This window comes from Excalfactoria chinensis, chromosome Z, assembly GCF_039878825.1.
Source record: "Excalfactoria chinensis isolate bCotChi1 chromosome Z, bCotChi1.hap2, whole genome shotgun sequence".
Lineage (NCBI taxonomy): Eukaryota > Metazoa > Chordata > Aves > Galliformes > Phasianidae > Excalfactoria > Excalfactoria chinensis.
This window is the reverse complement of record NC_092857.1, coordinates 67,752,155-67,775,957: the sequence shown is the minus strand read 5'-3', so window position 1 is coordinate 67,775,957 and position 23,803 is coordinate 67,752,155. Positions and strand designations below refer to the sequence as shown.

Sequence of the window (23,803 nt, the reverse complement as noted above, 5' to 3'; positions counted from 1 at the left end):
CCAAGTCAAGTCAAATACCATTGTCCATATTTCACTGTGCAGAAGGTCATGGCCTCCAAATGAACCCGTCATTGTATTTTACACCTCAGGCTTGACACATGCTTCACTGTCCAAAATTGATTCCTTAATTTCTTCTAACCAGTCACCCACTTCCACCATGAAACTGCTGTCTTTCCTTTCCCACTAACTGCAGAACACTGTCCTTGCCATCCCAGTGTAGTACAATGTGGGGATGAGTGCTGCATGGCTGAGACTGACTGCATGGCTCTGAACAAGCAGCGACTGACAGCTGGAAAGGGAGGAACTTCTAAGAAAAATGATTTCAAAGGTGGTTGTTTCAAAACTTGTCACAGAAGCTACCCTACATGACACACCACTGTGATACTATGTGTGCTCTTCCAGCCCACAGAATTGGAGAGCTCTTCAAACGCTTTCCATCAACAAATGTTATAGCCTGGATGGAAGAGGGACTGTGGAACCAGAAATACCCCGTGTCTTTTTGGCGTGGAAAACATACTCAGCCAAGCAGCTCTTTCTGATTGAGAAGGACTTGATATTAAAGCAGCATTGACCCTATTTACAGGTGGGAAGCAGAAGAACACAGTAGATTAAGTGACTCAGTCTGGAGCATTTTTATGGCTGCTTTGTGCCACTAAAGTTAACTGGAAGCAGTGATGTGTTGTCTGCTGGGAATTACATTCCTATTTTTTCCCTCGGCCTATCAGCTTTGGTTATAACTGTTTACACATACTATCTATCTTGCAGTTGTCAACTTTTCTGGAATAAATCCCAGCTGAAAGATCTCTCTATCCAGACCAAAAAGGGCTGTTAAAAACAGAGACACACTCTTAAGTTTATATTCACCACTGTTCCTTTCTTACAGAGCTCTTTGCGCTAAGATGTTGCCCAGAAACTCAATCAGCAGAGCAGTCCTTAGGAATTAATACCTAAACAGACTTGAGTTCCCAGCTGCACCCTGTAGCAAAGCAGTTTCTACAGCACGTGGGGGAGTAGAGCAGATCTTAGAATTTATTCTTATCATTCACAAAAGGAGTGTCAATAAAGAGCCTTTACGTTTATAAGAGACCTAAGTTAGACTTCATTTGTGATCATGTTGAGATACAGGAGAGAAAACTCTCAGTACTGTGCATTGGTTCCCAAATTAAAACTGATCGTTTACTTCAGTGGAGTTGTAAAGATTTATGCCAACTGATGACCTGGTTGAGCTGGATTCAAAATGACAGGATTTTAACAAAATCTGACATTATCCTGTTGAGCTCTGCTGACACTTTACAAGACAGAGAAAGGAAGGTGAGCTTTCATATCTATCCTGCATACACCATCTCCTGGAGACCCTGGGAACACCTCCACATCTCAAGCCCGAACACACAGGACAGCTTCTGAACAAAGCTTGTGCTTCCAGAAGTTCAGCTGTGAATTTTCATCTGCTAAAACATGAAATTCATGTGCTTCACTATGAATAATTTTCTTTCATCCCCCTCTGCAGCCCATAAATACTCAGTTAGCTGTCAGAAATTCTTGCGGATAAGTAGGGAACAGCCCATGAACGAAGTCTACTCTGTAGGTATTTTTTTTAGTTTTGTTTGTTTTGTTCTTTTCACTCCGAAGCTTTGTTTAGTATTGGCAGTTGCATTTCTTCTGTCACTGGGTCATGAGAAATCTGTCATGGGAAGCTGTATGACCATGTAAGTGCGTGGGTTACGTAAGGCGGAATCAAAACCTACTGCTTCCTAAAGGATTACGGCAAAGCAGCAGACCTCTAAAAGCGTATCAGTTCTTCACAGCAGAGCAGACCACTTGATGCCACCACTCTCTAGCAATTAACAGCCGGAACTGAACATTTTCTCCAAAGTCTGCATCAGTTCCCTGGTGTATATCATGCTGGCACTCACAGCACAGCTGCTGATGGATGCAGTGACCATTAAACACTGCAGTAGGTGTTACACCAAGCAGTCAGCAATAGCACGAGGCAGAGCCACTGGAGCTTTTTTACAACAGTTCTTCCTCAGAAGTTTTTGTGAAAGTTAGGAGATTGCTTTCAGCAATGCTCACCCTTTCTGCACCCTCTTAAAATTGAAAAGCAATATCATAGGTGGCACTAGAGGCTGAATCTGTTTGACCTCTGCCTCTCTCACTCAGGGTACAGTCACTACTACTGAATCCCACCTCTTCATGGATGTGAATTTTATATGAATGATTTAAGATGCTAATTAGAATGATGATTTAAGATGCTAAATTCTAATTAGCCTGAGTCCCAGAAGCATTTCTCCTCCCACCAGTTATCAAGGTGCACAAAATCTTGAATCAAAGTCAGTGAGACAGGTACTGCACCCCATTAATCAGGTGCTGGGAAAGCATTTCTTGGATGTCAGTCACATATGGATAATATTGATCTCTCTGCTTGTTGGAGATAGCTGTAATTTCACTTCCCAGCAGTTTCTGTGTTGAGAACTTCCTTCTCTCTTCACAGTTCCCTGCAAGCTCAAACTCTGCATGATCAGATGGAAGCAAAGCCAGAAATCTACCTGGCCAGTTCATGCTTCAGCATAACTCCTGTCGCTTTGAGACCCCGCTGTGCTCCATTCCTTAAAGTAGTCTTGACACAGTCTGGCATCTCCTGTCTCCGTGGCAAGCTTCTATTAAAATTGACAGAAATACACAGGAAGCATTGCAATCAGGCATTCCCATCGCAGCTTCTCTCCTTTACTCACATATGCATGCAGAAAACTAGTTTCTCAAGAGAAACATAAGGATGTGATACAGAACTTCTGCAAGAAAAAATTGCCCTTCTTATTGGGTAGGTTCATTCCACCTATTCCACTGCTTGCCTTTCTGGGACTGAGGTAATCTTTTCACTGTATTTATATTCTGAACACTTAAGGTTTCCTACACACAGCAAATATACATGACAACCAAATGTGATGCAGACCTCAAAACGATGGTAGATAAGATGAGCAGGGCAGCAAAGGGGAAAAGTCTTTGAGCCCAATCTAGGTATGCAGCACTAAAAGTTCATTCAGAAGCTGGAGTTCATGTCAACTCCTAGCAGCATCTCATGCATTTTCAGTTTTCAATCCCAACTTGAACAGGACATTTCTGTGCCTCAGTATTTTCAGGTCGGAGTCTAGGTGATCTCAGCTTGGCTGATGGTACTGAATGCAGTGGCACTGTATTACATAAACTGGAATGTGCCAAGTAATTCAAAAACCCTGACATTTAGGATTTTATTTTTCTGTTTCTGCTCCTGTGGTTTTATCACATTGGTATTTTCATGCATAATTGGCACCCCAAGGCATAGATGTATGTACATACCCAATTCTTCTCAACATCTTCCCAACTAAAACACAAGCTCTCCACTTCCCACTCAGCAGATGTTTTAACAACAAGATGGAAACTAAGAACATGCAGAACTAAGGTGGCAAGCCAGTGGAACTGGTATCTACAGTATTTGCTTTCAGCAGTGAGCAGCACAAACATCATTTGTTTAGTAGCACAGTGTTATACAAGAAAACTCTGAGGCATTCCAAAGCTTTTCTTGGAACTTTCATAGAGGCTGAATGTTCTGCAGAGCTCTGGATTTTCCTTGGACGCTATGTGACTTCCTTACCTCAGCAGTTAAGTGACCCAGTCACCACTTCACTTCCTTAGTACTTGGAAGCAACCACATAACGCCTACCTTGGATACCATATTTTCTTACACAGTGAGATTTGTCCTTAGAAATGCTAGCATAATCCTATGAACCCCACAGTAGATGAGTATCCTCAGGGGTGCTAGGTACAGAAAGCCTTATCATTTCCAAAGGTCTTCAGCCTTCTGCGCCTTCATCTTGCTCTCCCCAGCAGCACTTTGTAAGCCTCCCAAGACTTCTGTCTTCACAAAAGATGGGTCATCTTCCTGATCTGTCTGCACTAGATCTGTGCACCAGGGTCATTAGGTCCTTCATTTCACAAACCTGCATCTGTGCAGTCAGAGTACAGACTGAAGAAGCCGGGTGCTCAGCCCCATCTGACACTACATTCCTCTCCTTCATGGGCTCTCACGGCCATGTTTTCCTTCTTGAGTTGGCCCCAGACAGTAACCCATGTCCAAATGGGAGGCACCATGCGTCTCACGGCCTCACATGCAGCAGCTCCCACAGTAAGAGATGGTTTAATAAATTTGGGATGCATCAAATTAGCATAGCCAGTTACGGTATGCACCAAAGCTTCAGGTACAAAACACAATTCGCTTTACTAATGCAAAAGATAAGAGGAGATTTGCTTTAGCAACTTCTCCAGAAGTCCTTTCCAACTCCTACAATTCTGTGATTCTGTGAAATCACTGATCTCCACCATTTGGGCTGCAAAAGTGCTATTGTTAGCTGGCAGTATTCAGCTTTTTTTTAGGAGAGCCACTAACTACCATCACTAAATAGCTTTTTAACCCAGGAAATATTTTAAACTACTCCATAGATGTATTTCTGTGCACACTGTTACATTGCCAGGCTAGCAGATACCGTATTGTAATAGGATACAGCCTAGAGCTTTAGTTAGCCTCTGGGAATGTCGGGTATCTCTTATGTTCAGCTTTAACATCAGTAATCTTACCAGCAGTATTTACAGAACAAGTCATTTTGGAAGGACTCAGTCTGGAAGGCTGCAAACCAGCCATCTGCCTTCAGTTCTTGACCACACCTGCATGCAAGCAGATCCCTCCAGGGTATGGGCACACCAGGGCTCTGCTCCAGCAGCTCATGGTGGTGCTCTTCTGCTTCTCCGGATCCATCACTGTGCACTGCAGCGTGCAGTTTGTGATGGTGGTCTTGCTGGCTAACATCTAAATTCCAGCTTAAGCAGAAGTTAAGTCCCATGTGCGACAGCAATGCTCAGTTGATGTGCAGTGCATGGAAGTGTAGTACTGGTTGAGGAGCCTTTACATTCATGAGCAATGATCAGTGTTTTCATTTTCTCTCAGGCCTTCAGAAGGGAGGTCTGCAGAGAAAGAGATGAATATAGAGGCGTATCTTCTGTACCCGTAACTGTCTTACAATTTGTTCAATGCATTATCAGAGTGGGAGTTTCTTGCTCCACAGAGAGGCTTGAAAGCTTCTCTCTAGATGAAAACAAACACTGTTCCTTCAGTTTCTTACAGCAATAGATAGATGATTTTGGAGGGTTTTTGTGAAGTTAGCTGAACTGAGTGCCAAGAAAGCTCATACCACCACTTGGAGATGGATCTGCAGTCGTTGCATTCATTTATTTTAAACATAGTAGAATCACCGGCAGATATCCAGGTCAGTATAAATGTTGTCTGCAGATCTTGCTGCCCAAGGTGTGCTTTGTGATGGTTGTTCACCCTCCATGCTGGCTAGGCTTAGGATAAAAAAATAAAATCAGTAGAGTTTACACAGAAATGCAGTCTCTGTATATCAGAAATACCTATAATTTGGACAGCTGTATCTTCTGAGTGAGACAGCCTTTATATTTGCTATTACTGATTAACAGTAAGTTAAGTATCTCCCACAGTCCCAAATAAATACACTCCTGAATCTTCAGATGGCGATTCTTCAGATGTGGATTTTTTTAGAGTCAGGTTTTCAGGGATTTCTCTAAGTCCTGGGCATTGGGATCCCGTGATTTGGCTTTGGGAAGACACTTCTGCTACAGAGCTCATCGGGTCTGAGAAACACAGAAGAAACATTATGAAAAATGGGAAGGGAAAATCTGAAAAGACAGTTAACTGAGGTGAGACTCACACAAAGACTGCCATTTACCTGCACTCTTCGCATGCAGATACTTGAGCTTTCCATCTTTTCACCGAATCTTCCCAGAGATGACTACAGAAAGTAAGAACGCAACAGTGATGCCACAATGAAAGAGCCTTGTTTCCATCCTGAAGCTTTTATCTTCTGCTGAAGCAAGTAGCCCTCAGGAGCCTTAGTGGATTAGGCAGCAAGAGTAGTGCAGGTAGTCCATTATCTGCTTTTGGCAGCATTTTGCTTTGTTAGTCTGCTGTTCAGTATAGCTGAAAGTAAGCCTTTTCCTCATGTGAATAAGCAGCAGTAAGAAGAAAGCAGAAGTGACAAGAGGCATGCAGGATTAGAATACTATTAAGATTTATCCTTCATAAAAAGAGTCAAGAGTCACCAAATGCAGACTTGCAGGCACTTGATTATTCTTAAGAAAAAACAGAGAATGCTGGAAGCAGGAAGAGCACTGTGTGCGAAGGATCACTGCACAACTTTCCTACATAGACTTTTCCAGACTTCCCACCAGGCATATGGTGTTGCTAGAGACAGGATATTAAGCCAGATGGACTTCTGATCTAATCCATGTTCCTCTGTTGTTATTATTTCTGGTGAAATTTGTCAGTGTGCCCAACACAGAGCAAAGCATGGAGAGTCCTCTGTGAAACTTTTGGGACAGAAAATTAAATTGAGATAGGCTCAGCTATTTCTTTTGTTCCTGCCTTTCCCATGGAAGGTAGATTTGCTGCACTGGTGACAGTCAGAGCGAGATGCTGTCCAGCGAGTTCAGGCATCAGCCATCACTGTCTGCAGATCAGCTGTCACACTGCAGCAGTTGCCATCACCAGGTGGACCACAAATGCCACAGCAAACACGTAAGCTGAGCTGAAAGGTTAATACGGGTCAGAGTCTAGACCTTGTGATGTTGTTTGTTTCCTCACTGAAACTGACAATAAATACAACCCAAAGAACTGACATTTACTGTGGTGATTAGCTTCTTAGGGCAGCATAAGTACATGGAGCCCAGACCAAGCTCGTTCTTTATGGAAGTTATCTTCTGTGTGTGAAAGCTAGACTAGACCTAGATTCGGATGGACAACGTTGTGCTGGAAGGCTCCACGATGTGTTGTCACAGAACCACTCTCTGTTATTTATGTCTTCTGGCACTTAAATGCTGCTTCCACACTTACAGACAAGAACATTTCCCTCTGCGCCCACAGACCTTCTGGCACAGTGTGCTCTGTGGCCAGCTCCTGATGGAGGCAGTCCCTACGTGGTGAATCCTGCTGTTGTCCAGGCCAGGACAACTCAGGAAACATGCTCAGGCTCACTGCATGCCCTCAGACCTGCAGGGCTCATTTCTGGGTTGCAACACAAGAGCCAGGTCAGCAGAGCACAATGTGGAAAGCACCTGCTCACTTCCCAGAAATAAACTACAGGTTTCATGATACCAGTATACCACTGAAATACCCTCTCTATTTCTTTTCAGACCGAACTAGATAGATGATCATGAGTTTACATCGTACCTGTTATTCTTGTAAAAGCCAGGAATAGTCTTTTATTCACAGTGTCACTGAAGAGTGGGGAAGGTCTTCTGTACAACTTTGTGTTCCTCTGCACTCTATTTTTCGTAGATGATAATGCAGGAAGACAGATGGATTGGCAGAATGCCTCTCTACGTGCTCTTTGCAAAGCAGAGCATGGCCATGGTGAGATCATCATTACAGACTGCTGTGGAGACCTTCAGCTTCCTAGGAAGCAAGCAGAACACATCTTCTTCAGCCTTAGCTTTATTTGGCTTCCTGTGCTCTGAAATCTTTACTTTTTGGAGGCAGGCACATTGCTGAAGGCCTTCCAATTAGCCTGCTGTTGGCAACACACAGCTATCTTTGGGCAGCATTTGGTTTACTTAGAGGGCACTGCATGAGCTGTGCTCCACTGCTATTAAAATTCCACTCTCGGGGGTATTAAACGCTCCCAAGAGAAAGAGGATATGTTAGAAACACAGGTCTCTGGAATTTGTGAACATCTCAGCAATTCAGGACTTTAATTCAGAAGGTAAAACCACTTTGCCAGTTGTGAAGAGGATGCACAACTGTATCTGTGTTCTGTACAAAAATGATATGTGTAATTGGCTGTACTGAGGGTATTCTGCTCATTTCAGCCAAGGAAGGCTTAATGTCTACAGCTAATCAGTCCTTGGTTTCTGTGCAGAGAATGATAGCAAAGACAGAGGTGGTCTGGGACTTGATTTCTCAGTTTTTATAAGTGAAAAGATGGCGCTGTCCTTCTGCAAAAGAGTAAATTTCATTCTTAAGGAGCCAGTATTATTCCAGAACACAGACTCTACTGGCTATCTGAAGCTTCAGGAAATGGATCTTAGCATGTATGGAGGCTCGCCCTGATACTTGCTGAAACTTTGACTGGTTTTAAGACAAATTATACCACGCCTAGATTTTGGGGTCTTAAGGGAAAGGTGTATCATGGTGTGAAGAAAATCCTGAGTACGTAAACAGGCTGATCAGTCACCTGGTGATTCTGTCTGTACTTCTGTGAAGTTGCAAGCTGGCTGTAGGAAAACATTTGATACAGGCCTGTGAATGCTGAGAATTTCTGAGGGACATTCACAAATGACACCAAGTTATCCTGTGTGAATGATGCAGCTAATCTGTAATTTCACCTCCTTAGCTCCATCACCCCTCCCAAGGGTTTCGCTTTGGAACCGTGCGTGAGAGCAGCGCAGAAGACTATGTGAGGCAAAGCTTCCCGGAGATGCATGAGTACATGCGACGGTACAATGTCCCTGCAACCCCAGATGGAGTAGCATATCTAAAGTGAGCCTCTGCATGCAACAGCTCATCTGGTCCACTGGCCAGAAAGCGCGGCGGTGAGGTGGTGATGAGCTTCTCACTTTCACTGTCACCTCAGCAAGCATGTAGTCACCTGGGTAGAGGGGTACTTGGAGAGCAGAGGAGAAGCAGTACACTGCATTAACTGCTAGGCTGCCATCAAGCATAGGCAGTGTTTAAATCCTGGCAGTCTTCTGTGTGTGGGAGACCTCCACCAGGCGGTGATAAACACGCAGAAAAAAAGCATTGAGGTCCAGGCAAAAGTTGAGAATGAAGATCCTCAGCATCTTCAGCACACTAGTAGGAGGGTTTGTCAGAGAGAACCTCTAGAGCACTTGTCATCAAAATGAATAGAAGCATTAGACACGTAAAAAGTAATAAACACTGGAACTGCTTTAGGGAATCGTAATATCCTTATGTTTGAAAGACAGTTGTGGCTATCAATCTGGAATCATACACTTGGTTCTCTCTGTTTGGACATTGCAGAAGTGATGGCACACCTGAAATACTTCATTTTACGCACAGAAGTTGCATAGTGGATGGACTCAGGAATTTCCACCAGAAGTTGCTGTCCCAGAGCCATCCTATTGACAAGATACAGGCAGTTCTTTGCTTGGGTTAAGCTGGAATCATTTTCTAAAATCAACAAAGTAATGTAATGTCTCATCAGGAGAACATCCTGACCCTTATAGAGACACGGGTGAGGATGGAGGGTGCAGCCCTTTGGTCCCATGAGAGCATGCAGTGCAACTGTTCCTTTGTACCATCAGCTTTTGCAGGTGTGCTATTCACTAATCATTAGGTTAGTAAAATTGAATCCTCTGCGTTCATGAAGGCTGAGCACAGAGAAGAGCTGATCTGGGTGAAGGAAATTAATTTACCGCATGCTTGGGAGAAAGGAAGAGGAATGCTTTTGTACGAGTTATCCTCTTGCATTTTTGCTCTGATGACCTCAATTTCAACATCACAAAGAAAACCAAGACAGCACAAGTGTATTAGCAGTTTTTGTTCTTCCAAATCATGCTGTGTGCTGCTTTCCAGCAGAGCCAAAGACTAGCTTGTAGTGTTTTCCATTTTTCAGATCAGGTATTTCAAGAGAGTAAAATAAGCCCTACACCTGCTGCCCTGCCCCGGTTGCGTCTTCCATGCACAATTCCCTCCTTCAAAATATCTATCAGTTTAGCATTTAAAGTAGCAGTCCCTGATTCCCTTTGCTGTGCCTCCAGAGAACCAGACAGATAAATGTTCAGTGCACACCACTGAGTCTTGGACTCTGAAATGATTCTGTTTGTGACTCTGATGTTGAATGCAGGAATGACCCAGAGAAACTTGATGCCTTCATTATGGATAAGGCACTCTTGGACTACGAAGTATCCATAGATGCTGACTGCAAGCTTCTAACTGTGGGAAAGCCCTTTGCCATTGAAGGTAATGAATTTTACAGCATGGTGCTCTATTTCCCATATGTTGCATTTGCTTTATTGTAATTCAGTGTTCTGATTGAAACTGTTTATGTGAAACTGAGGACCCCTTCAAGCTAATGGGTAGCATTCTCAGTGATTAAGCAGAACCAAGGCTTTGCCCTTTTTTGTGTGTTTTTTGAGCTTTTAGATCACTCACACCATCTGTTGCCATACTCTGTGTAGGAATTATTCAGTGCTCATGTGGTCTGTCTCCAGCAGGCAGGAGGCACAGCCCATCCCACTGCTCACACTGAAATAAAGCTGCTCCTGAGATAAGGCTTGATTCTCTGGGCTCACTTTTCAGAAGCAGGGCTAGTCAGGAGCCGCCTGTAGCACAAGCAAACACTGAGCACCATTCAGGAATGTTCAGTCTTCAGGAATCACTTTTGCAATTGATGGGCAGTGAAAGTAATTGAAGCTCCCTTTCTCCCCTCTCCAAGAGCAGTCACTCTGGCTGGCTGTCCCCATTGTACATTAAAACAAGTCTCCTAAAGAATTGTTGCAGCCAAAAGAGGAAGGCAAAAGGAAGGAAGACTGGTGGAAGCTGAGTGGCTTAATAATTTCAACTACAAGCCGACAGCTCAAGAGATGTTGCAGAATGTTTAATTTCACTCTGTCAGTGCTTCCCATTTGAATTCGCACCAGAGACTTGAAAGCAATCCGTTTTCTTCCTGTCTTTGTGTTACCAAGGAGGACAGATGCTCAGATGTGCAGGCTGAAGCGGGACGTGTGTGCTGCAGCATGTTCCACCCTGCACGTGTAGTTCTGCCAGTCTCAGGTCAGCTCTACTGAAGGAAACCACCAGCTTTCACAACTCTGAGTCAGTTACAGAGCGCTTCAAGACAGAAAAAAAAAGCAACCCTCAGATATACATTTTAAAAGAACTGGTCTTTATAGCATCCAACTGAGAAACAGTTTAAAGCGCTGAAAATGTGGTATTAATGAGCCCTAGTTGTGCTTTCTTTGAAACCATTTCTCCAGTGCTAGCAGATACATTCAGGTACAAATATAGGCACAATATATACCCCTTTCTAAAGTAGCAGGCCATATTTATAGTTCCTGAACCCAGCTGCACTTAGGCCGAGTCCTGTGCCAGCACCCTGAAGTGGCCAAAGAACACGTAATAATTAAATTCTGTCCAGAGCAGAACTGCAGTAATGGAAAGCCCAGCCCCTGGGGCTTAAATTGTGGCGAAAAGAATGCAGGCTGCTCCCATGGGTCTGCGTGTGGCTTCTCATCAGAAAACACACAGGAAGAAAAAAATGTCACATCTGACATCACAGTCCCATCCACTGCTCTAACAGTGTAAAGGGATCACATCGTCATTTACTTGGCATTAAGGCCCCTCTGCATTGTTAAAGCAATATAAACCAGAAGAACCTATTATAAAAGCAATGTGGGGGCTGTGCTTCTGGACACACAACAGATTTAACCAACTGTCTGTACTGATGTCTTAGGTTTTTGAGTCTCCAGTTTTACGTACTACTTTTGTGACTGCAATCGTTTTGAAGTTACATACCCTGTTTGTATTAAAGTATTTTACACACCAAGAAATCTCATCTCAGCTTTTGCAATCCATGGAAAGCATCCAGGTTTGAACCTGCTCTGCCGTGCTGGCAGTTGATACTGTACAACAATTCACTCCAGCAGTAAAGCCAGTAAGAGAGATGACTGTTGTTTTTCCTTCCAGGATATGGCATTGGTCTTCCCCCCAACTCTCCGCTCACCTCCAACATCTCTGAGCTGATAAGCCAGTACAAATCCCATGGCTTCATGGATGTTCTGCACGACAAGTGGTACAAAGTTGTTCCCTGTGGGAAAAGAAGCTTTGCTGTCACTGAGGTAAGTGATGAACGATGGCTGACCTAATTGAAACTGCTGAGGATGCACCCGACTTGTCAATTATTTCCCCTCATTCTCCCCAATACATAGACATAGAGATGGCATGCAGCTGCGGGGAAGCATTACACATCAGAAGCAGGAGTCATTACTTGCAGCAGCATTGAGGTCAGAGCACAAGGAAAACATCAGCAAGGCTGTGCTGCTAAGTTAGGCTTGCAGTGCACGCGTCAGAGAGCACATCTGGGGACAAACAGGATATGTAATGTTGCATTAAAAGAAGTGATCTGCTTGCTGTACAACAGATCTGTCTGGCTTCACTCCATTATGTGTATCACCACTGCCATGAATTCTGGACCATCACACACTGCAGTGGTAGCTGAAGCACCCATCACAAAGAATGGCAGAAGCAAAAGAAGGGACAGCAGCATCCCTGTATTCAGTTCTGATGGAGCTCTGCCACTTTCTAACATGGGTAGCAGGTTGTTATACCAAAAGCGGGAGTTCAAACTAGAAATGGCCCACCAAGACACAGTGCTGAGTACTGACAAGGAGCAGTTTACATGTCAAAGTACAGTTACAGGAAGTGGAAGCAAATCCTCATGGATTTACAGACTGGTATTAAATCAGAGTTGTAATGCCAGCTCGTGGCAGCTGAAGATATAGGCATTATTTATGAGAAAAAAGGACTGCTCTTATCGGAATAGTGGTTTTTCTCAAGTTCTCAAGGCTGTCAAGTAAAAAAGATAAAGTGCTGAGAAATCAAAAGATCCAGCATGCCTACCGCTCAGAACATAGATTTTTAACTCAGAGGTGTTCCAAAAGGCATCAGTTACATGTTCTCACTGGTACAAAACACACAGCTAGAACTGTGTTGTCTCCTCTTCAGAGCAGTTTTCAACCAAGTATTAAACCAGCCCTCCTGTTGTCCAGGGATGTGGTAGCATGGCCAGTTTATCCTGAAAGGGAAGTGCAGGCTCCTAGAGCCTAGAGCTTCAACACACACACACATACACACACACACACACTGAATTAGAAGTGACCCTGCATTAAGTGTGAAAATGTAATATGAACTTCTGTGGTTTTAAGCACATGAAAAGGCAGCTTTACCACATTAGTGTCACTTACATGAGCGTGTGATACCCATACCCAAAAGCCTAACCATAGCACCCCCAAAAGATGCTGTCAGAAGTTTCAGTTAAATGTGTCATGTGCATTAAGTGCTTAAGAGTATATTAGTGACAGCTCAGCAGTCAAACAGAAGACATGAAGAGAATGCTCCATGTCCAAGCCTTTATCTTTCCCTAGCTTTTTCCCTTCTAGATACCAACAGAGTCTTGAGCTTCCTCCACTGTGAACATTTTGATACATCTGCATCTTCAGCTCTGTTTCCTTGTTCTTTGTTCTTTCCCTCCCTTCTTATACTAATATTTGCCCCAGGGAAATGCTGATCTGTCCATCTCCTCTGATTCCAGACCCTAGAATTAAAACAGAATTTGTTATTTTTGTAATAAAAGCGAGCTTTTTATTGCCCAGGAAGCAGTGGCTGGTAGTGGTGACTGTTCCCACTGATTGCTGGTCAGTATCAGTACCGCATAAATACTCCTTATGTAAAAGTGCTGTGCTTTAATCTCAAACGTATTCCTTTGTGTGCCTCTACCTGGAGCACAGCACTGTGTGGAATGGTAGCCAGCAGTAATACATGCACATCTTACAGCTGGATCTAATAACTTTGTGGCATTTTCAGTTTACTTGTAATACATCTTGACTTCTTCAGTCCACTGTTCCTCTCCCCATTGCCATGTCAGCATGAATCTTAGTGTAACTACTCAGGAAGAGCATGAACCAAGGAGGGACTGCAAATTCCTTCTTCCTATTCAACTTTTGGGAACTGGCAGCTTTGCAGCTTCCTGCTCATGAGTGTGGAACAGCTTGAGCATTGAGCCTGTGCCTGCATTGGTGATCCTTGCCCTCAGTATTGCACAGGATGTACCATCAGGCAGTGCCCCGATCATCCTGCCATGATTTTACCCCATTGTCACCTGGCAGTCTGTTGTTGTGTTCCAAGTTAGGACTAGTGTCCTCAGGGGTTCCATTTCATTGTCACTTGACAACAGCTGAGTTTCCCCCCATCTCCCTCAAGCTCTGGTTTACTTGCTTGTCCCTGGTGCATTGCAGATGTCAAGGGAGGGCCATGCAGACCCCTCCACAAGAAAAGCAGTGCCTGTGCTTATTTGACTAGTCAGGAAAAGCCTTCGTCGGTCACATGTGGCTATTACTTGTTGTCAGACCATGTAAAACAATACCAAAGATAGGAACGAAGTTATGCTATCAAGATTTCCTCAGCCTGCACATATACTGTGTGGGGAGGAGAGCTGGCAGTTGCTCACTGCAGAACTGGAAACTTGACAAAGAAGGTTGTCACAAAATGACAGGTACTACATTGCAAAGGGGTTGTATCTTTGTAGGATGATCTAATGACATCTGCACATGCTTAAAGAAGAAAACTGCTTTCTACATGGTCCTCAAGAAATGAGTACATGAGTATGGAGTCTTGCAGAAGAGTATGGAAGAGTGTTTTTGAGCCTGATGGAAAATGAGTATCAGATGTAGATTCACCTGTCCAAGCGGAGAAAAAGGTTGTGTTTGTTAGGAGACAGGATTATTACTCCCAGTTCATCAGCCTGTAATGTCACAGTAACAGACAGCCCATTGCCTAATTCTGATGGTGTGTGTGTCATTGTTCTTCCTACCACCGACAGGAGTAGAGTAATGGATGAGTTAAACAAAAGGTATTGATTACAGAAGAGTTTTTTTCCAGTTCTATGCCAAACTCCTCAAGAGGGGAAAGGAACTTGTCCTGGTAGTGTGAGACAAAATTATTTACAGGATCTTCAAATTTGGCACTTGGTACCCTGAAGCCATCGTCACCAAGGCTAATCTCTCTAAAGAGATTAAATACATATTACTTCACTGCTGCCACTTCTTCGAAGGCACAGAAGGCCGTAAGAATAATAAAGAAGTGAATGAAGAATGAAAGAATGGATGAATGCCTGTCTGCAGCTACAAGAAATGCCACAATGTGGGGACAGGGACAGCTTTTAATACTGTCTGCTAACCTAAATACACACATCGCTGTCAGCAGAATTTTGGAAGTCTACAGAGATGCCCAAATGTCTTTAAAAATCTGCCCTTTATACCCATTTATTCCTAGTAAAGCTGGAAGTAATTCTTTCTTCAGAGGAATTTTGCAGAGGTGCTGTAAAATCTGACTGCCTGATCTCACTAAAGCTTTTTAAAATCTTTGAGGGGGAAAACGCTATCAAAAAGGGTAGCTTATTTTATTATTATAGCTAATAGAAACATGACATCCCTACTTAGTGCTTGTGTTCAGCACTGCATAGCATTAATAGCTGTGCTGTGCTGCCAGCATGCAAGGAATCCACAGAAATCTTTAGAGGCTTCTAACGAGTCAAAGCTGGACCCTGGATTATTTGATGGCCTATTCGCTGCGCGCAGTAGAGACCAGGGAGAGAAGATTATTTGCTGTCTCTTGTTACAGGGGGCAAAGCGTTAGTTTTCCACATTAAATCCAATAATGAAACAACGTGTGCTGTTTTTTGCGTGCTTTCCCCTACCAACAGAAAACAAGTATTGAGCTTTCGGTATCACCTGCCTTTTCCTCGGTGCCCAAAGGAAAAAGTAAACAGCTCTGGAAGAGGCAGCAGGAACTGTTTAGGTAGCAATTGGAGACAGGGGTCCGTGAATCAGAAATGTGTCTCCGAGGATATATAAGAAGGCAGATACCTCCACGTCTGTTCTTGTACTTGTTGGTTTCCACAAATTGCCAGTCTCCCCATTTGTAAGCAGCAGATGACTCAGAGGCTGTTGCCAGCGTGTCCTCACCGCCCATCAGATGTAATTATCACAGGACTGGCTATAGTTGCTTATTGCTCCAGAGCCACCACATGAGCATAATTGAGTTGCTTCTAAAAGGCAGGGAGCTACCTGCTCAATTTATGGTTAACAGAGAATACAGCCCATTATGAGCTTGCATTGCTAAAAAGTATTGCCGTATAGAAGGCATTTGCTGGGTTTATGTTGTCAGCAAAGGACTTAGGCACCTGACCACATCAGCAGAGAGGAATGCAGTGATATACAGAGAACTCAGTCTACTGCTGCTCTTTCCAAATATAATCTGTATATGCACCCACAAACGTAAAAGAACTACACATGGAAGTATTGGAGCTTGCTGCTTTGATATTGATCAGCATGATACTATGAAAAGGAGAGGCACCTCTACCAGGTGATTTCCTCTATTATTTAACATGTGTGTGCTTGCATAATTGCAAAGAGCTGATAAATTGCCTTCCTACAAGAATATTTAAGTCTACTGGCTTCAGTGTAGATCCTCACTCAGACTGTCAGACACACTGTGTTATTTCTCCTCTAACACACACACGATTTATTCTCAAGCACACGATTTATTCTCAAGATTTCCCTCTGATGTTTAGCCTTTATCAGGTAGCTGTTTCAGAGTGTTATCTTTTTTATTGCTAGGTGAAATACTGTTGAAGCCTTGTTTCAGCATTTCCCTTCCCAGTGAAAGATGCCTTGTTTGGGACAATTTCAGAAGCTATCCATTACAAGTGAAAAACACATCTGGGATGCCAGTGTTGGAATTTCTTTCTCCTGTTCCCTAGGAAGGTAGAAAACTGTTCTGCAGAGCTGACAGGACAGTGAGCCAGACCCTCATCAGCATAAATCAGCACGCTTTAGTGTAGACAACAGAGTTGTTTTTCATGTGAAGAGCTGCCCAACTGTTCTTTCTGCAGCTAGTGCTGGAATGGCATCAATCACCAACCTCAAGCTGGAGGAGATGTCTCAGGTGTGCAGGAATCACCACCGCAGTTGCCACAGTCTATTGCCAGTGTGGCACAGAAGTGCTCACACTGCTGAAGCTCTGTTCTTGTTAAAGAAATGTGTTACACTGCTTCCTATCATTGTGTTCTAAAAAACATAAACCAAGCATAGAAACCAGGAGAGAGAAATACTCCTATCAGTAACTCAGTAAAAAAAGAGAGATTTCAGAGCCTTCAATTTCAGTGGACTCATCACAAATGAACTCTTTAGCTCAAAATGACCTCTTAGCAAGATCTGTCAAACACTGTGATTTATCACAGGTTGGATATCAGGAACAATCTCTTGTTGTGGGGATGCATTGAAGTGGGCTGCCCAGGGAGGTGGTGGAGTTGCCATCCCTGGAGGTGTTCAGGAAACATGGAGATAGAGCACTGAGGGGCACGGTTAGTGGGCATGTGGGGATGGGTTGCTGGTTGTACTTGGTGATCTTAGAGGCTTTTACCGACCTTAATGATCCTATAATTCTGTGATCTTACTTTGAACTAAATCCAGTTTATTTGCTATATTGCACAGTTGTAGTGCTAACAAAGCACAGTCCCTGTGCCCACCACACTAACAACAACCACAAGGAATGCACGGGTCAATTATTCAAGGGGCGACAGCATCATCCCAGCTGACATCTCCTGGCACATGCAGTTTTTACCAACATGGTGAATAATGTTCTTCAATAGAAAGACAAGGGTAAAAAATATATATTCTTAGAAGTATTTCCCAAGTAGTATTTGGGCAGTGACTGTTAGGGAGAGTTTTTAAGTCGTTCATATATTCATAAGTAGGTTATGGTGGCATGAGAATTTAAAGTACCTAAAATGCATTCCTGACCCACACACATTGGAGTGCAGGTATTTCTGGTACAGACTGCTGCTGTACATGATTCCACAGTCTTCAAACATGATTAAAGACAAAGAAGAGATTCAAATTAATTAAAGACTTCCTATCCTACATGAAAAGGGTGGCTCAGGGGAAGTCAAGGTGAGAGTGCTTGTTTTTCATAACGCAGTAACATTAATGCAGTGAGTGGAGAGATGCTGTGTTTGTGCTACTACTTCAAAACATTCTTTCCATGACCTTCCACCAAGGGCAGAGCATGAAAAAAGCAGTTAGTGATCAGTTCTCAGAAAATAGGAGTAGTCTTAGCTCAGTGCTGATGAAAGATTTGCTCTACAGTTCATAGACTGTATTCCTTTAAGCAGGGTTTGCTTTTAGGAACACAGGTGCAAAGGCACCATAAGTGCTGGATTCTCCTATGTTCAGCAGTCCATCTCATTAGCAGGAAAGCACAGTGATGAAAATCTCTCTGTATGGCCCAAATCTCACTCCCATTTGCTGTGACTAAACACCGTGTTCTTAAGTAGCCAGGCAGCACATCCTGTTGTGACCAGGATCCAGACAGTTCTGCTGTACTTCACTGCTGTGTATCCAGTCAGACCACATTTCCAAATAAGAAAACATAACTGTCTGTTAAAATAAGCCAGCAGCTTCCTTCATTGACTTCCCCTTTTGATTTTATTCACAGACACTGCAGATGGGCATCAAGCATTTTTCTGGGCTCTTTGTGATGCTGTGCATTGGGTTTGTCTTATCCATTCTTACTACCATTGGGGAGCACATAGTGTACAGGCTGGTGTTACCACGAATCAAGAAGAAATCCAAGATGAAGTACTGGCTCCACACAAGCCAGGTAAGAATTCAGTATTGACCCCATGACTGTTTCCAATCATGCTGGGCTGATTGGAAAAGAGCAATGTATAAAAGGTTGTAAGAAGAGCACTGATGAATGGCATTGGAGGGATAGCAGCAGCTACTGGAATTTGAAGAGGCTCACTTAAGGGTGAAATTGGAAGTATATAGGAATTGCTAAAAATGTTTGCAGGCAAGTGCAAAGCCTACAGATTGGACTTTTCCATTTGCACTTTTAACCTTACAGATTTTTTTTGGACACCCGAAATAATAGTGTTGTCCTACTCTGGAAGATTTTATCTTATTACAGCAGGTTCCCAAATGTTGGTGTGTGCAGGAGGCGCTTGCTAGTTTATGCCATTATCCTAAGGAATATAATGTAAGAAAATTGCTCTAGGTTACGTTGCAGAAAAAGGCACAGAAAATAAGAGCTTCTATTACTTTCAAGCAGTACTGCGAAAGAGCTGCTTTAGAAAACAACACTGTTTGCTAAGATCCACTTTTCTTCTGAATAATTCTAATATCAAGGATGGTTTGCCAACTATCTATCCACCTTCCAGAGTGCCCTTTCTCAGGAAACCATGGGAAAAAAGACTGTTGTAATGACAAAGCACAAACATTGTTTGTATCCTTGAGAATGCAAAATAATCTATGCTCAAGTCCATCACACAGAGCCCAAATTGTTTATGTATTTATGGAGCTATTTTTAATCTTGCTTTTAGTAATTTGTTCTTTTCCCTCTAGAGATTACATCGTGCCCTGAACAGTTCATTTATTGAGGACAAACGCCAGACTAAGACAAAACGAGCAGAAAAGAGGTAGGAATTTTTGAATGCCTTTAAAACAAACTATAGAAATTACTGTGATACGAAGTACTCTCTGCCAGGATATCTATTTGTGGATCTAATACACGTCAAACATAAGAGCAACAACAACAACCAAGAAATAATAGACATGACAAGGGAGTGAAGCAAAAATGAGCTCTTTCCAAGAGAAAGCATTAAATCTAGAAATCTTGTTCTTTCATGATTTCCCTTGTAGAATAAAAGCACTCCATTCAAAGCACAGACTTTTCAGGGTTTTAGGTCTGTTGCTGTTAGTTTTCCTCATATGAGAACCAGGAGCTGAATATGCCCTCTGCTGTAGCTTCACAGTGACTGCCAGATCTGGTGGTACATATGTTAAAAAAACTTGATTATTTTTCAGAGTAATTACTAAAACAAACAGAAAAAAAAATGCAGTCCTTCCAAAAGCCTTCGTCGCAACTCTTGTTATTGAAATATATGCCCTGTGTTCATAGCCTGTGTGCTATGAAGAGCAAATGGTTTGATGTCACCTATTGCAGTAAGGACCACAAGGTGTTCTCTTAAAACTAAACAATTGCTCAGTAACTCAAAACCATTGGTGCACTTCTTAAAGACACTGGCATCAGTAATTGCTTTTCTGCAGACAGGTAGAGACAGAATGCCTGCCTGCTGCTGTGTGTTTGCTATGACTGAAACCCCACATCACTTCAGTCTGGCCAGAATACATAAATATACATTGGGTTCGTTACTGCTGTGCCAGTGTCAGCACTTATAAGAAGAAACACGTACAGTCTTAACAACTGAGCTACATCATCTGTTTGTATCTTTGACAATTAAAAAAAATGATGGGCTGAACTACTTGCCATGTACTGAGCAGCGCAGAAACTTTGCAGGTGATGTCCAGAAACCCTACAGATTACAGCCCTGAGACAGAACTACTCACGTATTCTTTCATCACTCAGGCTGAGCACGTGCTGCTGCCCCACAAACTCTGCTTGAACAGCACCCAGCCCACGTGTGTTTCTGCACAGTGGTCTGAGTGTGGTCCAAGCTGCCATTTGCACAGCACTGTGGTGAGTTTAACTCAGGACACATAGTAGTGTGGTGCCCAGCTTGTAATGTATGCCTACACATCAAGATGCAGCCCAGACCTTTCAGATCAGTTGTATTATTACGCTTTACTTGGCTCCTGCTGAGAGCTGAGTAGTTACTACAAGCAAAGAGATACAGAAAAGAGGTGGAAAGAGTTTGTATTATGGGAGTTGTGTTTACCTGAGGGAGGAAGCTACGCTGGTTGCAACTTTCCAGAACTCGTTAAAGTCTGTGCTGGGAGAGAACTTCTCAGCCTCAGTGGCTGAACTCCAAAGGGTTTCATTTGCCTGTTGAAATTCAAGTGCTAATTGTGCTTTGGGACATTTGTTACAACCAGCTCCCCAGACCAGCCAGCCACAAGCAGCAGGAGCTATGGCAGTAAATAACGCTTTATCAAAGAGCTTCAGTTTGGGAAAGAAAAAGACATCAGAACTGATAATGCAAATGACTGACTTCCACTGGGAAGCTCATGTTGCTATGCCGCAAGGTTTGGATTAAGCCATGTCCATTCCTTCAAAGCACAAGGAGCTTTCAACAAGAAATCAACATGATTTCCCCTTTGTCTCTGCACACCAACTCGAGGCATCCCCCTTTCCCCTCCATGAGAACAAATTGCAGCACGTTAATGCTGTAACAAACTTTGGATATTGCATCCACAAAGCTTTTGGAGAGCTGTGGGGGAAGACTGAAGTCTTCCTGTGCTGGAGCTGAGAAGACGGCAATTCAGGAACTAAACTGAGAAAAAAAAAAGGGGGGGGAACTTGAATTTTAGGATTTTAGGATTCTTTTCAAGTCTTTGCTTCAGTTTACCACAAACATTTGGCTATTTGGGTTCATAATTTGTGCTTTCAAGTAATAATTAAAGAAATGATATGCATAATTGATAACAGCAGCATCGTATTTCTCCAGTGGGATGGCTCACAGGGAAGGGATGCGTACACACGAGAGAAGGCTGTGAGTTTGTCCTAACTCTCACACTTCTGTTCAGGTCCCACATAGGGAACAGCCAGCATGCCGTGTGGAATACAGCCAACACAGGCAACTGTCACCGGAAGAAATATATCTGCACTGATGAAGGGCAAAATGAGGTGACGGTCCGGCAGCACCAAGACATCCCCCTGCCACAGGTGAGGAGGGAGACTCCGGCTTCTTTAACCACCAATGGGAAAGCAGAGTCCCTCAGTATTGCTCGGACCTCAGTGATGCAAGAGCTCACGGAGCTGGAGAAGCAGATCCAAATCATCAAGCAAGAGCTGCAACTCGCCATGGACCGGAAATCAGAGCTAGAAGAATATCAGAGGACAAACAGGACTGCGGAGCCCTAGGCCAGCACACTTGGCCTCTTTCCCCTTTTCTTCCTTCCTCCCCTTCTCTGTAAAATTTGTAACACGCTTTTGTAATGCCAGAAAGAGGCATGAAAATAAAGCAGGCAATATGCTCTTCATGAGAGCAGAGTTGCAGCAGCCCACAGCCACTGCCACCATCCTGAGTCCTCCTCCTTTCATAGCAGGTTTCTCGTTCTTGTGGCCAACACCAGCCATTCCCAAGGGACTAGAGAAACAAGAAGGGTCTGAAAAGCAAGAGTTCCTGATTCCTTCACTTGGCACTACAGTGAAGTTTCCTCTTTTTTAGCCCTTTCTGTGCATTAATTCAAAAGGAAACAAAAGGAAAAAAGAAAAAAAGATAAAAAAGGAAAAAAAAAAAAAAAACAGAAAAAAAAGAAAAAGAAAAAAAAAAAAAAAAAACAGAAAGAAATCTAAACTGCTCATTGGAAGCATGTCCCTTGTTGGTATGTTTTTGTTGTGGTACCTATGGGTTTAGTCTCTGTTTATGCTAAGGCTCCTTATGGTTGCCTCATTATACCAGGTGCTAGTTCTATGTTGGCAACCCCTTCCCTCCTGGCATTGGCTGTGGTCCACAAGACATATTCTTGGTGGTAGTCCCAGTACACGGCGCTCCCTTAGCTCTTCAGCACAAATGCAGACGTGGCTGATCTGTGACTGTAAGAAACTCCACCAGCTTAAAAATAACTTTGCAGAAACCAACCCGTCACCTCTGTCTGCTTCTGAGCCCAGGTTCGCTTTGCACTTCCACACAGAGAGAAGCCATGCAAACAGCTGCACTGGCGAGTGTGAGGGATTGGGTTCACAGTGGCACAGGGTAAGGATGAGAGGGGAAGGGAGGAGGTAGCCGTATTGCAGATCACTACCTCTGCCCTCTGCTGAAGGTGAAGTATTTACCACTGTGAAAGCACTCCCTTAATGTTCTCTGTCTACAGCTGACATTAAGGTTCTTCCTTACAGTCAAAATGACATAAAGGGGATTCATTCTGACACCAAACTCCCACCAAAGTCAAAGGGAGCTTGGCACCAAAGCCTCCTTGTGGACCAGGGCTCGCAGTAATGGAAAATGAGATTTGCTGTTTCAAAGTCAATGTAATGAGTGGAGCTCCCTCCCACCTGAATGATGAGTAAAGGGGAAGGAAGGGTAAGCTGTTCAGCATCTGAATAAATAATACATCAATCCAAATGACTGTGTTATTTATACAGGCTTTCTATGAATTGTTAAGCACTTCCCAACACATCGTGACAGCAGCATTACAAAACCATGACAGTAGGGCATACTACCTTTATACACCTTAAACCTTTGGGAAATAGTTGCTAATGAAAGCTCTGTATGAACAACTAAAAGCTGGCAGCAGCAACACCCATAGCAGTTAGCTCCATCAAAACAAGCTCATCTCCTATTCCCTGCTCAGTCTCTGGCTTCTGTTTTTGGGAATTAAGTCTGGTGCTTCCTTCAAGGCAGCCTGTTTGTCAGAAAACAGCAGATTTGAACAGAAAAGAGCAATGTAGGGCCAGAGGACCTGCACATCAGAGAGGTACAAATGACCCAGGGTGTCCCTTCTTCCCCGCTCCTATCAAAGTGTATAACTGATCAGGTCACTAAGGTTGTATTTATTGCCTTCACTTTGTGCACCACACTCATTTATCAGCTTATTTGGAAGAACTTTATATGTGCATAGCACACGGTGTCTTCCAGTCTCTAACATAATTAGAACAGAAGAACACCGTTTGTTTGTTTATTATTAGACAGAAACTAGAAAATAAGTATTCCAAGCCAATTCCAACCTTAACAACAGGGTTTCTTTTACTTCTGTATCTCCCCATGTATGAGTTCAGAAAAAGACTATTAAAATTAGTTTTAAAGAAGGTGAAATTTAAAAAGCTAATGACCTTTTAAACATAAATGTACAAGTTTTGTTTCAAAGTTCCAACCCAAACTCCCAATCTTTTGAAAACCACTCTTCCTTTAAAGACAGAAGTGTAAGCAAAGAAGTGTCAGCCACCAAATAATTAACGGTAAGCAAAAATCTTTTTCTGGTGGGTGCCCTGAAGGGCTAC

General features: G+C 43.2%; 1 protein-coding gene across 1 annotated transcript in view; it reads left to right on the top strand.

The window, feature by feature from the left end:
- Window positions 1-22,925, top strand: part of GRIN3A (glutamate ionotropic receptor NMDA type subunit 3A) — a 68,289-nt gene extending 45,364 nt beyond the window's left edge. The window contains exons 4-9 of the mRNA XM_072360142.1: window positions 8,436-8,581; window positions 9,909-10,024; window positions 11,750-11,901; window positions 18,338-18,502; window positions 19,246-19,319; window positions 21,388-22,925. Of these exons, the coding sequence (XP_072216243.1) occupies window positions 8,436-8,581; window positions 9,909-10,024; window positions 11,750-11,901; window positions 18,338-18,502; window positions 19,246-19,319; window positions 21,388-21,724 (990 nt within the window). The 3' untranslated portion in view covers window positions 21,725-22,925. The remainder of the gene's footprint in view (window positions 1-8,435; window positions 8,582-9,908; window positions 10,025-11,749; window positions 11,902-18,337; window positions 18,503-19,245; window positions 19,320-21,387) is intronic.
- The last annotated feature ends 878 nt before the right edge of the window (window positions 22,926-23,803 follow it).